The sequence below is a fragment of the Ursus americanus genome, chromosome 18 (assembly GCF_024610735.1).
Source record: "Ursus americanus isolate L20-20 chromosome 18, mUrsAme1.1.p, whole genome shotgun sequence".
Lineage (NCBI taxonomy): Eukaryota > Metazoa > Chordata > Mammalia > Carnivora > Ursidae > Ursus > Ursus americanus.
The window spans coordinates 49,417,799-49,434,705 of NC_142144.1; the positions used below are offsets into that span (position 1 = coordinate 49,417,799).

General features: G+C 34.5%; 1 protein-coding gene and 1 non-coding gene across 6 annotated transcripts in view; one reads left to right on the top strand and one right to left on the bottom strand.

Annotated features, from left to right (window-relative positions):
- CNTLN (centlein) overlaps positions 1-16,907 on the bottom strand; it is a 286,705-nt gene that overhangs the window by 81,342 nt on the left and 188,456 nt on the right. For all 5 annotated transcript variants that reach the window (XR_015727497.1, XM_087869621.1, XM_045780217.2 and 2 more), the window contains 2 exons: positions 14,970-15,061; positions 9,933-10,468 (listed from right to left, as the gene is read on the bottom strand). Coding sequence is in view for 4 of the 5 variants with exons in the window: in XM_087869621.1 (XP_087725747.1) it covers positions 9,933-10,468; positions 14,970-15,061 (628 nt within the window). In the remaining variant the exon portion in view is untranslated. The remainder of the gene's footprint in view (positions 1-9,932; positions 10,469-14,969; positions 15,062-16,907) is intronic.
- Positions 5,628-5,695, top strand: LOC123781386 (small nucleolar RNA SNORD50). The gene has a single exon (XR_006776715.1). It is a non-coding gene; the product is annotated as a small nucleolar RNA SNORD50 (small nucleolar RNA).

Below are 16,907 nucleotides of genomic sequence, written 5' to 3' on the forward strand. Positions count from 1 at the left end.
ATCAGAAATCTGAATTAAGTCCGCTGCACTTATGGTAAATACCTCGCCATTAAGGAAGTCTAATATACACCAATCACATCCTCCAACACAGCTTTAGCTAACTTACCTTACCCTAGAGAACAGGACATACTGGTCTTACAAAAAAATCTCTGACCTCCTAGCTAACTATGCGATGTTTTCTGCACTGATGCTTTTTTTTTTTTTTTTTTTTTACTATTTTATTTATTTATTTGAGAGAGAAAAGGTTCAGGGGGAGAGGCAGAGGGAGAAGCAGGCTCCCCACTGATCAGGGAGCCCGAAGTGGGGCTCAATGCCAGGACTCCAGGATCATGACCTGAGTTGAAAGCAGATACTTAACCAACTAAGTCATCCAGGTGCCCCTGCACTGCTTCTTCTATAAAAAATCCCTGTTGCCCAAAATCCTTAGGAAGAGTGTGCCATAGCTTGTTAGGCACTGTACTCCCCCAATTCATAGACTGCTTTCCCTTGAATAAAGGATGTCAAACTTGTTACTAAATTGTGTTATTTCCATCATATGACAAAATGTTTTTATAATGCTGTTCAACTATGAGAAATAAACATTCATAAATATATAAATATTAGTAAGCTTATAATTATATAATATAGTATTTTTATACATATATATAAAGGACAAAATTCTATTTTTCTTAGTATTCAAGTAAATTTCTTATATTTCAGACTATGAAAAGCTAAAAGAAATAGAATGTTCTAACGTCCTGAAGCTCCACTGTGGGATTTCTAATTGTTTGAGAATTTTGTGCAGCTGAGTGATTTGTGAGACTGTTCTGTCAGGCAGGAAATGTAACTGCATCTTCACAGTATAAAATCAAGTTTCACCGCTAAGCAACTTAAATGACAATCTTCTGTTTTAAGAGATACTCTGATACATCTCCCAAAATATGTGACCATCTGCACATGCACTAATATGATGAAATTAGAACTGACTGTGTTACTTAGCTTTCATGTATTTATTCATATATACATACTCACACATGAGTAAGCCTCACCACTTCTACTATGAAGAGTGTGGTAGGATCACTGGCTGAGATATAATTAGTAGCTGAAACTAGAATTTCCTTGAAGACATAGATAAATGCTTAGTGGGTTTTAAGCTAAGGAGGATTTTATCTCTAATGGCTTTTGAGAACAAGGGAGAAAACCTTAGAAAAAGTAAAAAAAAGAAATGGGAATGGAGATTTGGTCCTTCTTTGTCACTTTCATCAATTTGTTTTTAAGGGTTTCTTTTAAGGTTTTAATTATTTATTTGAGAGAGAGAGAGGTCACAAGCAGGGGGGAGGGGCAAAGGGAGAGGGAGAAGCAGACTCCCTGCTGAGTAGGGAGTGATGTGGGGCTCCATCCCAGACCCTGGGATCATGACCTGAGCCGAAGGCAGACACTTAACTGACAGAGTCACCCAGGTGCCCTGTTTTTAAGTTTTTATTACCTGCCTGAAGACAAGGGGCTTGACCCAATGAACATCTAAAACCGTGGTTCCCAAACTAGTCTACATATTAGAATCAGTTGGAGAGCTTTCAAAAAATAGTGAAACTTGTATCCCACCACAGAAGTTATGATTTAATTGTTCTGGGGTGTGTTCTGTGTAAAGGCTGCTTTTAGGCACCCAACTTGAACAACGGAAATCTGAGTAAGGTAGAAGGGCCCACAGTGAGCCCCTGGCTGAATACAAACAGGCCCATCAGGTGACCCACCTCAAAACACCCATAAGCTCTAGCTGACCAATGGATGACTTACACCCAGACACAGCACCAAAAAAGTTAAATTCTGTATGTTCCCATATTTCCTCATCTTCCCCCTTTAACCACAGCCCCCCAACGACTGCCTCATGCCAGACAGTCTCTCCTCTGTGGTCCTGCCCACAGCTCCCTCTCGTATCCAATTAATTTCTCTCCCCTCTGTTCTGCCTCAGGTGAATTCTTCCTCCACCTCCACCACCATCGGGTCGACACACATTCGGTGGCCCCCATCCAACTGGGAGATCCCACAGTCTGAGCTTTGGAATTTTCATAAAATCGTGGTAATTCTAACAAAGGCAAATAAGTTTGAGAATGACATTTTAAGATAAATTTCAGTTCTATGTCTGTAATTAAGAACTCTCCCATTTGTAAGGATGCCTTCCTCACTATACCAGGCAGAGATGGATGACCTTAATTCCTAGAAACTCTTACCAGTGGAGAAGACAAGGACTTCAATCTGCACAACAACCTGACCCTTGTTTACTGTGCTTTTCCTGATAATCTTCTATAACTGACTCCTCACCCCCAACATCTTCTTTAGTCTTTAGCTGAAGATGGTTTTAAGATGGTAGCATTAGCCATTTTGGGGAGTTACTCAAGTTTTCCTGGATCTCTCCTATATATACACAGGAGGTGTACACATTATTAAACTTTTCTCCCTGTTAATCTGTATTTTATCAATTTCATTATTAGACCAGCCAAAGAACCTAGAAAAGAAGAAGGGAAAACATTTCTGCCCCTGAAGTTTTGGTGACTGTGAAGGGACCATCGCTGCTCACTCCAGAGATGCTCCTGCTGACAGACCCCAGATCCTGGGATACAAACTGGCACAAGGTAGTAATTCTTACCACATCAGTCTCCTGGATCTCTACCTGTAGGGTCTCATGGAAGTGAGAATAGTGAGAGTCCTTCTCCTTATCTAAATTTAGATTAGCAGGAGAAAATATTTGTGGAGCTAGGTCCTTGGGTATAGCAACTTTGGTAAAAATTTGTTATGAATACTCTTGTTTTCTATTGATCCCTTTCCTTCCAGAGATGATAACTGCTTTCTTTTGTGTCTGTCATCGTGTTCTATGTCTTCAGAGCTTGGCTCTACGTCCAGTGAGACTATTCTGTCTTTAAGTCACTATCAAGATTTAATAGATCCCACACATCAATGGCCAGATGGGGGATCCTTTGAATTGGAAAAACTTCTGTATTTGACTTTTTTTTCCTTTTTAGAAAGCTCTTATCCTAAACAATTATCTTATTGGTACCTCTGGAAAGACCAAATAAAAAAGTGGATGCAAAGAAGTATAACAGCTAGCCCTAAGGACTCCCTTGACAATATGAAAAAACAGAAATTACATTCAGAAGGAAAACTAGGATCCATATCTAATGTAAATTCTACCCTCTTCCACACCTACTTATCTCCAACTCCCTGTCCCTGACCCTTCAGAAGATCTTTTGGATATATGGAACCCTTGTTTAAACCTCCCCACCTCTCTGCAAACCTCTACAAAACCTGAAATGTGGTTCTAAAAGCAATTTAAAGCTCACCTATCTTTACCAATCCTCAGATCTCACCTATTCATCTCAAACTGCTTGTAGATATTGGGACACTGGAAATAGAATTGTCTGCACTTAAGAAAAAAGGAAAAATTTAAATTCCCCTGGACCTCTAATACTTGGCCCACAAGAGAAAACTTATTTTCTCTAGGTCCTTGTGATATAAGTTTTCTGCCCCCATCTTCTGTAAGACCTAAGAGCCATTCTTTAAAAGGCAAACTCTGGGGAGAAGCTTCTCCTCAAAAAAAAAAAAAGGGGGGGGGGTGGATATTTGGAAAATTGGGCAAATGAAAAACTAAAGATCCAAGAGGTACCTAAAACAAAAGTCATTAAGGCTGGCATGACTCTACCACTCCCTTCCATCATTCTTTACCTGAATGCTCACATTTTACTAAATCTCTCTCTGAACTGCCTTTCCAATCTGAAGAGATTATTACCTTTTAAAATAACCACTTGATTTTGGGGGCAATGCTCCTCAGCTATCTTTTGCTCCTTGGTCAAAGGATGAACTAAGGGCCATAGTTACAGAATTTCTAAAACTAAGGAAGGATCCTCAAAAGTTTTTGTAAGTGGATTACATTCTGAGATTAGTGGGTAGATTAAAAAGGCAGAAAATTAGATGGAAAGCTACCAGTCTGACTACATTTGTGAACACAGCTGATATACAGTGCGTGATAGGAAAATTTTTTTTTTAGGGGTTCTCCTAAGCCAAATGAAAGGAAAAGAAAAACATTCCACATAGTTGGATGGTTGTGACAGTTCTTTGATATCATTTAGCAACAACCCCATTCTTCAAGGAACTGAATACAGCTGTCCTTGTTTTATACATCTAGTCTTTACAGGACCATAGACGTGGCTCCAGAAACAATTCAAGGTCCACCAATCCTTTTTACTATTCCCAAAACCTTCCCTATTTATTTCAAAAGGCTTGTAAATATTGGCCTCTGGAAACCAAAGTTCTTCTTAGAGAAACTTGCATTCCTTCCCTGTGCCTTTGAGACGTAAATGTTCTATAGACTTTAAGGAGGTAAAACTTATCAGAAGGAGAACAAAAGGGGGAAAGCTCATTTGAAATTTAGGCAAATGAAAAATCATGTGTCTTTTCTACAAATATTAGTAAAAACAAACAAAACAAAAGCTTTAGCCATCTGAACAGATAAACTCAACTCACTCCTACTGTTCTTTTACTAGTAAATTCTACATTATCATACTTGTCTCACAGCTACAATTTTGAGGTCTCTGTTTGTCTGTATATGTCTGTTGTAGATATGTAATATTTTTCTGCCTCCAGATGGTATTACCAAAATTAATTTGTGAAAGAGCTCTATTTAATTGACATAAAGAAAATTAAACATATACATAAATTGAATTCTCAGAAATTAACAACAATGGACCCAAATGTTTTTCAAGTTCACATGACCTTGGATAATCTTTGGTAAATAAAAATAAGTTTAAGTTCATTGGTTTAATTAAAACTCTAATATATTAGAATTACCAACATTGAATATAATGCAGATACACAATGTTTATTTTGCTTGGGCTTACTAGTCAAATAACTTCATGTTGCGTCTCTTACGAAATTTGTCAGCGAAGAAAACAACTTGGGATGATGGCTGGCTGTGTCTAATGTCTCATGAAGTATTCATGGGTAGTCTAAACATAATTGTTTGAAGTGAGTGATTTAGACAGATGTTAGTGGGGTAAGAGGTTTTAGGTAAACTTTTTAATGGAAATTATATTTTATAGTATGTGTACTTACAAAATAGTTTCCCAAATACCTTTGGTAAGTTGAAACTTCAAAGTTTTGCTAAGTTAAATTCAATGATGGGGAATTCACTGAATATCTAGATCATTTCCAAATAAGATAAAATAATTACTGAACATAGGTATATCTACTTTCAGCTTCATATTACACAGGAATTACAGAATTATCTGGATCTGTTAGTAAACATGTCTCGTACCACACTGAAAGACTGCACTATTTTTAAAAGGGGGGGATATATGTTTCTAGAAATTATGAAATATATTTATAAACTTCACAATCTAAAGAATGCTGGTATAACACACAGTTCACAACTGCTTACTTAGTTTTCACTAGAAATTAAGGTTTCTAATGGTTAAGAATTCTAATTAGTAAATGTAACTAAAACTACTAGAAATAATAAGAAAACCATCTCTGAATGAAGAAAAGCAGGATGTGTGTTTTCAATAAAAAAATGTATGTGGAATAGAAATGCATTTTGTTGAAGGAAAAGAAAGTAAATATGTCCCAAAATAAAACTGGTTGATTAAAAATGGGAAAGAAATCTATGATGACCTTATCCTGAACCTGAATATCTGTTGAGAAAAATGGGAAAGAGGAAAAACAGGACAAAATCTGAAACTTGTAGAAAGTTTGTGGAAAGGAACCTTTAGAAAGGAACTTAATGCATGGTCAGGACTGGCTAAGAGTGGAATTAATTTCACTGAGTGAATTTTAGTACCAAAAGTAAGCTGGTACAATTTTACATTTTGATTTTGTCTCTAGTAAAAGGACAACATTTTCTTGACTATTGATGTATTATTGATAAGAGACTATGAAAGGTTCTTCTTTACATTTTAAACTAACATACCTTGAAGGCAAAGATTTTGTTTTTTATCAAAATAATTCCCTGTGCTTCAATATTTTTAAAATCAGGTTTTTGATTACTTAAATAAACTTAGTCCTTTCGATATAAAAATGGGTAAGTTTTGCTGAGAACTGTGTAAACTCGTGTATTTGCCTGTGAAGTATTTGTAACATTGGTTAAGTAGATAATTATCTCACAGCCAACTATGATCCTATTTAGTCAAGTGTCCAAAACCTTTGATATTTTTGACAAACTTCCCAAAATCAAATTCTAAATGAAGTCTTTTTGACCCCGAAGAAATTCTGAGATACTGCACAGGATCCCTGGAACATCTCAAAAGGCTGATTAGTTCGATAAGTTACATGAGAAATGTTGTCAAAAATGTGATCCTAAACCAATTTGATTATATTTTTGTGGATATATGTATTAGTTTAAGTGTTCTGGAATTTGCATGAAATTCCTTAAAATCTCATTTGTCCTGGTATAATGTTATCACTTACAATTCTAGTTATAATCTTGAAGTATATATATCACAGAAATAACCAAATTTCCTTGTCAATTGCATTGTAATGAACTCTCTTTAACCATGGCTATTTTTAACTCTTTGTCATTTACATAGTTCTTGTTTTACTTTGAAACTTTAATAGTTTTTTTGCTTTATTTTTTTTAGAGAGAGAGAGAGAGACCACAAGCTTGTGGAGTGGGGAGGGGTAGAGGAAGAAGGAGAGAGAATCTTAAGGAGGCTCCATGCCCAGCAAGGAGCCTGATGTCACGACCCTGAGATCATGACCTGAGCTGAAATCAAGATGTTGAATGCATAACCGACTGAGCCAGCCAGGTGCTCCCACTCTGAAACTTCTGAAAAAATGTCTGGAAAATGCTTGATCTCCAAGAAGATTCATGGAAAATATTCTAAAATGCAGGTTTCTGATAACTTTAAGATCATAAAACTGAACTGGGTAAGAGTTTCCAAAACTAACAGAAAAACCAGATTCAAGCAGAACAAAGATTAGTACCATGGGACTTAATGAACTGATTAGATGATTATAATTTTTGTGACTTTGTTTTATCATTAATGCCTTTAATGTTTTGTTTTTCTAGATTTAAGAAAACTTCTCTTAAGCTAACAATGACTTAGAACAATTTGGTAAAATGCACCTTTTGTAAACAAATGGAAATAATATTTATCTTTTTCTACCTACGTGATCCCTCCAGAATTTAGAAACTCTTAGTAAATATTCTTATATTTTCATGGAAATTTTTCTTTGCATAAATTCAACAAGAATCTGTTCTCTTTGTAACATGACAGAATTGGAAACATTGGGTATATTACCAAGGTTTTGACTGGAATGCCATATTTGAGAGAAGCATGCATAGATTCAGATATGACCAGACAGCTTTCAGGAACCAAGATGACTTTATGGACCCAATAAAATCTCTTGGGAAAACAGCCTGGTACCCTGCTTACAGGGTTCCCAGCAGCCTTACCCAGTAAGGAAGGTCACTTCTTAACAGGTGAAGAAACCTCAGGATATTTTGGGGACCTCAAGAAGAGAGAAATTTACCAAATCTATAGCTATTGCAGGCAAGTCTGGTGACAAATCCTCGGACTGGCATTTTGGCCTTGAGGGGCTCTGAAAAGTTCAATCTAAAGGTCCTTATGAAAAATTCCAGTAAAGCAGATTTAAGAAGAGCCTAGAGGGTCAACCACTATTCTTTGTTGGACTTATGTAAATAATCAGGCCAAGTTTATTAACATTAGGCGTATTTTGCAAACAAATTAGTCTTAATTGGGCTATCTTTAGTGGAAATTAGGGTGATCTGAAAGAGAATAATTATGTTTCAATAACACACCTTTGTGGATATTAGATTCAAGTTCTGATTAATTGCCTTGATGGTTTGTTGTTTGTCTATAAACTGGACTGAATCCTGAATTCTTCTGGTTTCTTCAAATATCTGGCTACGACTCTCCAAACTAATGTTTATACTTCTGACTTGGAATCACTGAGATCTAAAGCTGCCTTTTCTCCAGAAGTCCTGCAAAGTGAAGCTAGGCCACTTGATATAAACATCAGAGAAACCACCACAACAGCTCATGTTTAGATCATCTTCATGCCTGTTGCTGTGTGGGCCACTCCGAAAGTTTACCTAAACAACCAGTGACATCAGACACATTCAAACTGCAAAAGATGCTTCAGATGCTCCCTCTAGAAATGTCTTCTTTCTGCTGGCTCCCCTCAGGACTCAGACTGGGTTTACAGTCTGCTCTAATCATTAACCTTTGTTTTTATTTTGCTTCCATAGGAATGCCTTTTAAAATGCCTGTTTTCTCACACACAATAGGTCTAACTTTGGGAGCCCACCTGCAAGACCTACCTCCTGAAATGAGACACAACTGTTTAACTAAACTGACCTATCCTCAGGACAGAGACGGGTTCCTTGAGATCTGGAGCAAATTATCAGCTTAACTTCTGGACTGTGAAACTTCTTGGGGAAGTTTCAAAGATGGGATTACAGGGGAACAGAATTTGCCATCCCAAAATGTATCTCAGCCATAAGAATTACTTTTAAGAAACTGCAAACATAGGACAAGTTCTGAAAAATCAAGTAGAAGTTACCTTTTTGTAAGAGACATTTACATGTATAAGGAAAATCTCCATTTGCAAGTGTGTCACCCTCCTTGTACCAGGAAGAAATGGATGACTGTAAGTCTCTAAAAATTCTTGTAAATAAAGAAGACAATTAAATCTGTATAACAATCTTCCCCCTTATTTATTGCACTTTTCCTGATAACCTCCCATAACTGACTCTCTGACCCCATCTTCTTTTGTCTTAAGCTGAAGATGGTATTTAAGTGATAGTTTTGGCCATCTGGGGGAGTTACTCAGTTTTTCCAGATCTCTCCCATGTAGACAGGAGGTATGCATGTTATTAAACTTTTGTTTTCCTCCTATTAATCTGTCTTATATCAATTTCATTATTAACCAGCCAAGGAACCTCAAAGGGAAGAAAGAAGGGAAAAGCCTTCCACCCCTACACTATCCAGAGACATCCCAAATCTAAAACAGATCTCTTTTGGGGATTAAAAAAAAAAAAAAAAAAAAAAAACTGGAAAAAGAAAAGAAAAGATGTGCCATTACAAAACAAGACAGAATTATGGAAAATTGTTCGATTTGTCTGTTAGCAATTCTGGCAACACTCAATTTCTCTATTACCTGGGTATAAAAAGATGTGTTCTACTATCCATTTGCCTTTGTGGTTTTACTGATGTGCTTCAAGTATGTATACGAATGTATAGCCAGGGGTAAGGAAAAGAAATATTATAGATTTTTAGTATTCTCCTGTTGCTGTTCACTAGGTGTTATATAACTTAGGACTAGGAACTTATAGAGCTTTAACTTTAAAGAACTAATTTTTAACCGCCATTCAATTAAAGTTAGTACAATGACTTTGCATAAATACACACATGAAATAATTAGTGAAGATGGTTCTTAATTTAAAGGATGTTAAACAGCTTGTAGACATCTGGTAACAAGCTGAAATGGGTCATTCAAAATTTATCTAACTAAATTAAGGGGGAAAAATGTTTCTCCTCCCAGGTTGGCATGTCACAAGATAACTAAACCGACTTAGTAGGCTTGCCTGGGAATCCTTAGCTGTCAGTGGTGAATATGCAAAGGGCCAGCAAATTAAATCAACCTGCCAAACTGTCAATTTCAAGCCTCATGACTGCATGAAAATAGCATCACTGGAAGAAATCAAGCATTGCCTTCTTTTGGGTTTCCTGGCACCTATTCAAATACTCATGCAGTTGTGGCTAATTTTGCATGCAAATTTCAGTCAATAAGCTCAGAACAAGACCTCCCAAGATATTTCAAAGGATCTGACAGTATTTTTTCTGAATACCAAATCGACAGTAGTTGAAATTCAATCTCCATTTGCTGGTGCTTTACATATGCACAGTGTCCCCACCACAGAGCTAAGTTAATGAGAGCCTTACCTGCTTTCACTCACATCCTCCCAGCCGTCCTTGCTGAGGTTCTCAAACACATTGCTCATAACCTTGATGGAGTGATTGAGAACAGTGTGGTAACGACCCACAGAGCACTTTTTCTTCGCGGCTTTAAATTTAACCTTGGTAGTGGTTGTCTTACAATCGTATTGTCCAGATCTCACTTCCGTGGTGGCCACCTCAGATTTAGCCTTGTCTGCTGAATGCTGCAATTTCTCCACTGAATTCATCCGTTCTTCATTTTCATTTCTCAACCCGTTAGCTTCTGCCACTTGTCTCCTTAGGGAAGTGACTTCTCTCTCCAGCTCACTGATTTTTACCTGAAGTTCAGCTTTATCTTTTTCTACTTCTTTACTCCCCTTTTGTAGCTGTTCTAGTTCTTTTTCCCTGCCCTCTGCATCTTCTTGTTGCTGTTTTAAGAGGGATTTCAGGAAGTCATTTTCTTTCATTAATTTTTTATTCCCTTCTTTTATTTTTCTTGACCCTTTCTCAAAAGATTTTAGCCGATCTTCCAATTCAATGACCTAAATAGAAGAGTTTAATTTATCCTTTAAAAAATCCAAAACCATAACCTGCTGTATATTTTTTATCATTTCTAATTTATGAAAGTAAAATTACACTTAGCACAAGGACAAAATAAATCTGAAGTACTTAATTTCTAAATAATTCTAAGGCGGTATAGATAAATACATCATAAAATGCAATAATACATCTGTTGAATAAAGGACAGATGGCAAAAGAAGTTAAAATTCTACACAAAGTGATACAGAACTAAGTATGCTAATAAACTTTGCAGAGTTTTCTGAGATAAATGCTTTAGCTACATAGTCAATTATTGTGAAAAATATTTTCAGAGAAAAGCAATTTATACAAAAAGTCTAAAAATAGATACATAGAGAAACTTATTAATAAAATAACAATTTTCTTCAATATCTAACAATCATATGAAAAAAATGATTACCTATATAAAATATAATCTACCAAGGCTGCTTTATTCTAAATTAGAAAAATGCAATTTTAGTAGTCATGAGGTCCTTAGTTTATACAATAAAGAAACATTTACTGAAAAAAAGTCTAACAACTTAAAATTACAATTATTCCAAGATTGCATTCATTTATTTCAATAAACATTGTTCTCATTGTAGGACATAGAAATGAAAACATATGACCTTAAGAAATTTCAAAAATTATTTGGAAAGAAAGGCACTGGCAAGGAGGAGTTGATCTCAATTGAAATCTTGAAAAATAAAAAATCAATATTGTTTGTAAAGTAGTTTACCATTTACAAGACGGTTTCATAAACATGATCTCTTCAGATCATCTCAAAACCATGTGAAGTAAGTACAGCCAATAATTATCTTCCCAGAGGAGGAAATAGAGGCTCTGAAAACTTAAATAATTCAGAGAGGTAAACATTTCCTGCTTTGAAATGGGATTCAAATTCAAGATTTTGTGCCCCTCACACTCTTCTACAAGCCCTATAGGGAAGAGTTACCCAGATACATATGGAAATGAACAAAGAACTGGGGTCAAGCAAGAAACCTAAATGATTGGAACACTATATGGACTCATTTTTACTTTTAAAACAATTCTTCAAAGGAGAAACAAACTTGATGTACTGACAACCAATAACTTAAAATATTCCAGAAATCTACAAGATGAAACTTATGCATATTCTTACTGCTTTCCAGTTTACTGGACTTAGTTATGGTGGTGAAGATGTAAGTTGTTTTCTAAACATAATATTCAGTCTTTTCTGATTCACCTATCCTTCTGCACCCCCTATTCTTCTTGTGAGGTCAACCTCCTTCATTTAATTCAGCAGACTTCACCGATTGGTTATCCTGTCTCAGGACATGGATACTTCCCAACACAAATATTAAGAATCTCATCTAATTTAAATTTGCAATTCTATAGTATGATATAGTCACCTACTGTTAGACCTATGTATTTATAGGGCTTACTCCTGACCTGGAATAGAGATATATGAAAGAGTTTGTACGAGACTATTGCAGACCTCTGTGTATTTTTGCAAGAGAAATTCTATTGTTCCTTTACAGCACAAATACTTTATTGAAGAGCTGGATAAAATGACAAAAAAATACAGTGTTCAAGAACACATGAACTATGGCTGAAAACCGCTTACTTTTTCAAAATCATTCTATGCCAAATTTTATTCTCTATTTAATAAAAAATACTACAAAATAAGGAATATAACCTTTTTACAATCTCTTCAGTTTCTTAGTGGTTATAATCATTGCAAACAACAGTATACTTTCCACATATATATTTTAAAATATTTTACCATGTTAGATTCCATGATGGAGTAACTAGACTAGACTGTATATTTTAAAATCTATTTTGTGCAAATAAGCGATTACACCTCTTTTTTTTTAATTGATTTTGACAGTGGTGATATAAAAATATTAAGAAACAGTGTAGTCTTGGGGAAATTAAATTTTGTTCTGGTCTCTATCTAATTTCCAGCTCAGGTTACCTTAACCTGGTAACATATTTAACCTATTTTAAAGTTTCCTCATTTGTGAAATGGGAATAGTAATACTTGTCTTGCAGATTATAAGTATTAAATATGATCATACACCACAGTTCCTGGTAGACAGTCAGGTCTAAACAGTTTATCATCACCATCACCATCATCATTAATGTCTCTATTATTATTAATCCATAACAGCTACTTAATAAAATTACTTGAGCTGAAAAATAATTACTTGCACTAAATATTGCTGAATTAGCCATTAAATCAACATGTTATGAACAAATGTAACAAACATCTTGAATATGATATTTCAGTTCTGGAAATTAGCATTACCTTTTTCTTTTGACTAAAATCCATTTAAGTTTGGGTACAACTCATGAAAATTTTATGTACCACTGGAAAAGTGTCTGTTTAAAGCCTGTTACATTTAAAATGTTTAAGTCTGTTAACTGTCTAATGTGAATCCATGTTCAATCATAAAAACTAGTCAAAATTATTTGCATTTAAGTTTAAAATGGAGGACAAATAACAAAACAGAGACACTACTTCTAAAGACTTGAAAAAAGGAAAGCCCATAGCACATATTAAAATGTTATTCAAAATATACTCTTAAAAATTACTGTTAAAGTGATGTTAAGCCTCCAGAAACAGAAAGGAAAATTTCAACATATATTTGAGAAGGAAAGTCTAGGGATTTGTTAAAGGCATTTGGTTTGTCTGTAAATCAACTCAAGTGCATACTTTTCCTCCAGTACTGATCATTTAAATAATTTACCAAAAAAGATGGCTCCTTTCAAAACTGAAATAAAACACTTGACTTTGTAAAGTGTAATACTTTGCTAGGGCTTCCATAAGAAAATACCACAGAGTGGGTAGTTTAAACCCCAACAATCCCATTTTAACCTAATTAACTCTTTGAAGACCTCATCTCCAAATAGAGTCACATTCTGAGATAACGGGAATTAGGACTTTGACATAATAAAGTTGGGTGAGGGGGGACTCAATTCATGCCACGACAGTGTGAAATGTTAATACATTATTAAAAAAATAATTTTGTATGTTTTATTTCTACTATGTAAACAAATATTGTTTTCATGTTGTTGCTATCTTTTAAACCTATTTTGAAAGAGTTTTACAATACATGCTTTTAAAATCAGGAAACTCAACTAAAAGAAGTTAAATCGTGACTCATACAACTGTATTAGGTTAATATAAAAAAAAGTGACAAATTAGTTATGGTCCAATGCAAATAATTCCTCTTGGCTTTTCAGGACTTAAAATGGATTTCTGGATCCACTATTGTAGTAGCCATTTATGGCAGTTGGAATGAAATAATGGATTTCTTTAGGGTTTCTACCCTAAGAAATTAGTAGGTAGTAGTATACAATTATATAGCCATAAAGAGAAAAATTACAGAAACCCCAGCAAACAAAAATGTTGCTCTGAAACAAAGAAGATAAGCTAGTGCAAACTGACATTCCAGCTGATAATGCATGTTTCAATTACTCATTTTACCCTTAAGATAAATGAATGTGAGCATTTCTTGTTCTGTATGTTATTGTGTTAACCTGATATATGTTATTCAGTAATGAGATGACAGCCTTTATTACCTGACGTATGGTGAGTGTTAGAACTGGAAGGGACCACATCTTCTGTTGTAAGTCACTAGATTTCCTCTAAGTCAAGTCACAGATGCAAGAAATATAAGTAGCCACATTATTATTTTTGTTTATATATTTGTGTATTTCCAGCTTTATCTAAGTATCCAGTGTAGCAAATGACAACCAGGTTTAAGGATAAATCTTAAAGAATATTTTCTTTTTAACAACAAGTGCTAAAATGCAACCAAGCCAACTTAATAGATCTTGATAAGAATGTTTTTATATATAAAAATATGAATTAAGTATAAAATTATAAAGATAAATGTTAAGATTTTTAAAGAACATTTTATTGTTAATTATAGGCATGTTGTAAAGTGACTGCAGGGTTCGTATGAGTGGTTCTATTAAAACAGGGAGAGCAATCCTAAATTATATGGGCATAAATTTCTATCTAAAATGAGATGAGTTATGTATATTTTTAAGTTTAAAATTAAATTATAAACATATTACCATTTTAATTCACTGAAGCTAAAACTATGCTCAGTTTTAATAGTTCAAATATTGCAAATCTATATGCTTTTTGAAGTATAAGAGTCTCATCATGTCCCATTTTAAAGTTAAACTGCTACGTTATAACTAATAAGCACATATAGTATAAATTTTTATAATTTCCATTGTCATTCTCTTCATTTCATCTTTGAAGATATTTTTAATCTATGTCAACAGAAGCACAAGTGTTTCCACATTTATTTCACTAACATTGATTTTTTTTAACCCATTTTGGCAAGTGAATGATTTTGAATTATGAATTTAAATTAAGGATTCACACAAGGTTTAAGTTCATGAGCCCTCGTTTTAAAATATAATCCTTTATGTTAAAATTCAGATTTAACTTCCTCAGCTCAATATCTTTAAAGATTAGACTACCTTCTGCAATGTCTGCTCCGACATTTCTTTCCCATTCTTCTCTGGAGTACTCTTCTTGACCCCGTCATCTTCACCGTATCTACAGAGTTGTTCTGGGAGAGAATAAATAATATATTATGGTACCTCATATACTGCTGAAACACCGTCCTGTCATTTTAAGGAAAAGGGTTCTAAGTTTCTCAATTATGAATAATCCAGTCTATTTTATTGTCAAGTATATGGCTGGGAACTAAATGGTGACCTTTTCCAAGATTTTCAATCACATAATTACATACCTTTGTAGTGTCGTCTTTTTTTTCCCCCAGTGTAAGACTTTCAAAGGTACAACAGATCTTCAGGTTAACAATGCTATACTTTTATTCCTATTTTCATTCTTTTGTAGACTATTCCCCCTTTGCCTTAAAAGCAGAATTCGCTGCCTTCTTATCTATACAGTCACTACTAGTTTTGTTCTCTGGATCTTGTTCCCTGCCAGGAGGATCAGAGTGATTGCTGAACAAAGCAAACACTTACTGAATTAGGGTGGATTGAAACTGTAACAGCCCCTACCACCACCTTTTTTTCAGGTAAAAAATCATGCACTGGGCAGAATAAACCATAAAAATCACATTTCCAGAAAAACTGTCACTTTATATAACACACAGAAACCCAGATAACAGGTGAAATTGTTTCTACAGATAATTCCTATACTGACCATGACTGTGACTACCAAAACCTTTTCAACTGAGCAAAAATGTACAAGCAACGTGTCAAAATTAAAGGGAAAAAAATCATAAAATTTCAGTTAATACTATTAAAATTTAAATACATTAAAACATAAATAAATGTTCTCCAATCAAATAAATTATTGTGACAAATTTAATATTTTCTTACTGAATTATTTTTAGGATACAACATTTCTTAAAGAATCAAAAGAAGGGCAAAAAAGAATACATAAAGCTAAAAGGATATGTATCTGTATTAGACTGAGGTGATTTTGCTTTAAAGTATGCTTGGCTGCTGTAGGTCAGTGTAAAACTTTGATTTATCAACAAAGGAAAAAGAAAACAATATTATTCTCTGTAGATTAGAAATCCTCTTGGTATAAACAGTGACTAACAAGTTTGTTAGAGTGAATTAGGCATTTCTTTTGTCTTTGAAACATGACATATCCAATTAAAACTTCTGTATTCATGAAATAAATAGAACACTATCCTAAGGATAATAAAAGCTAGAATAGGTAGAATTTGCCACCTGGGGAATATGTACCTTTACCTTGATAATAATCTATTGGTTCCCAAGTTTCTTTTTCTAGTCCCCTAACACCATGGTGCTGAATTCATTTACAACACTCTTTCAGCAGTATAGAAATAATATGCAAATACAATTCAGCTGTTCAAGTCATTTAAATATCTGCTATAGTTCTAAGTGAAATATTTATTCTTAAAAATAAGAAGAAAATATTTCTAATCAAAGAGCACAGAATGCTAAAAATAGCAAAATAATTCCAATAAAACAAATGCCGAAGACTGATTTAAAAATGAATTTGATTGCTGCCTTGTGTTCCTGGGTGTGTGCAAAGTCCACTGGTGGACGGGTTGACCATGTTCACCTGTGCTTTTCTGTTGAAAACTTTAGCTTCTCACCTTCACAGTTTTATAAAGCATATTCAAGGAGCTAGGCCCAAGTGATAGAGGGGAACAAGGAACCCACTCTGTCCCTTGATTCTCCTCCCATTAAGGATCTCAGGATTTGAGAAATGAACCTAGAGGTCCTAGTCAGAAATATGCAGTTCTATTTTTGTCCTATGTTGGATGTGTGAGCACATGTTCCCCTTGCTGGAGATTTATTTCTAATGTTTTGGTTTTAAATGCCTTCCTTTTCTTTTTATTATAAAAATTCATTCTGACTTATATTCTTTCCCAGGGGGTTCTTCCCTCTCCACTTTTTAACTTTTAA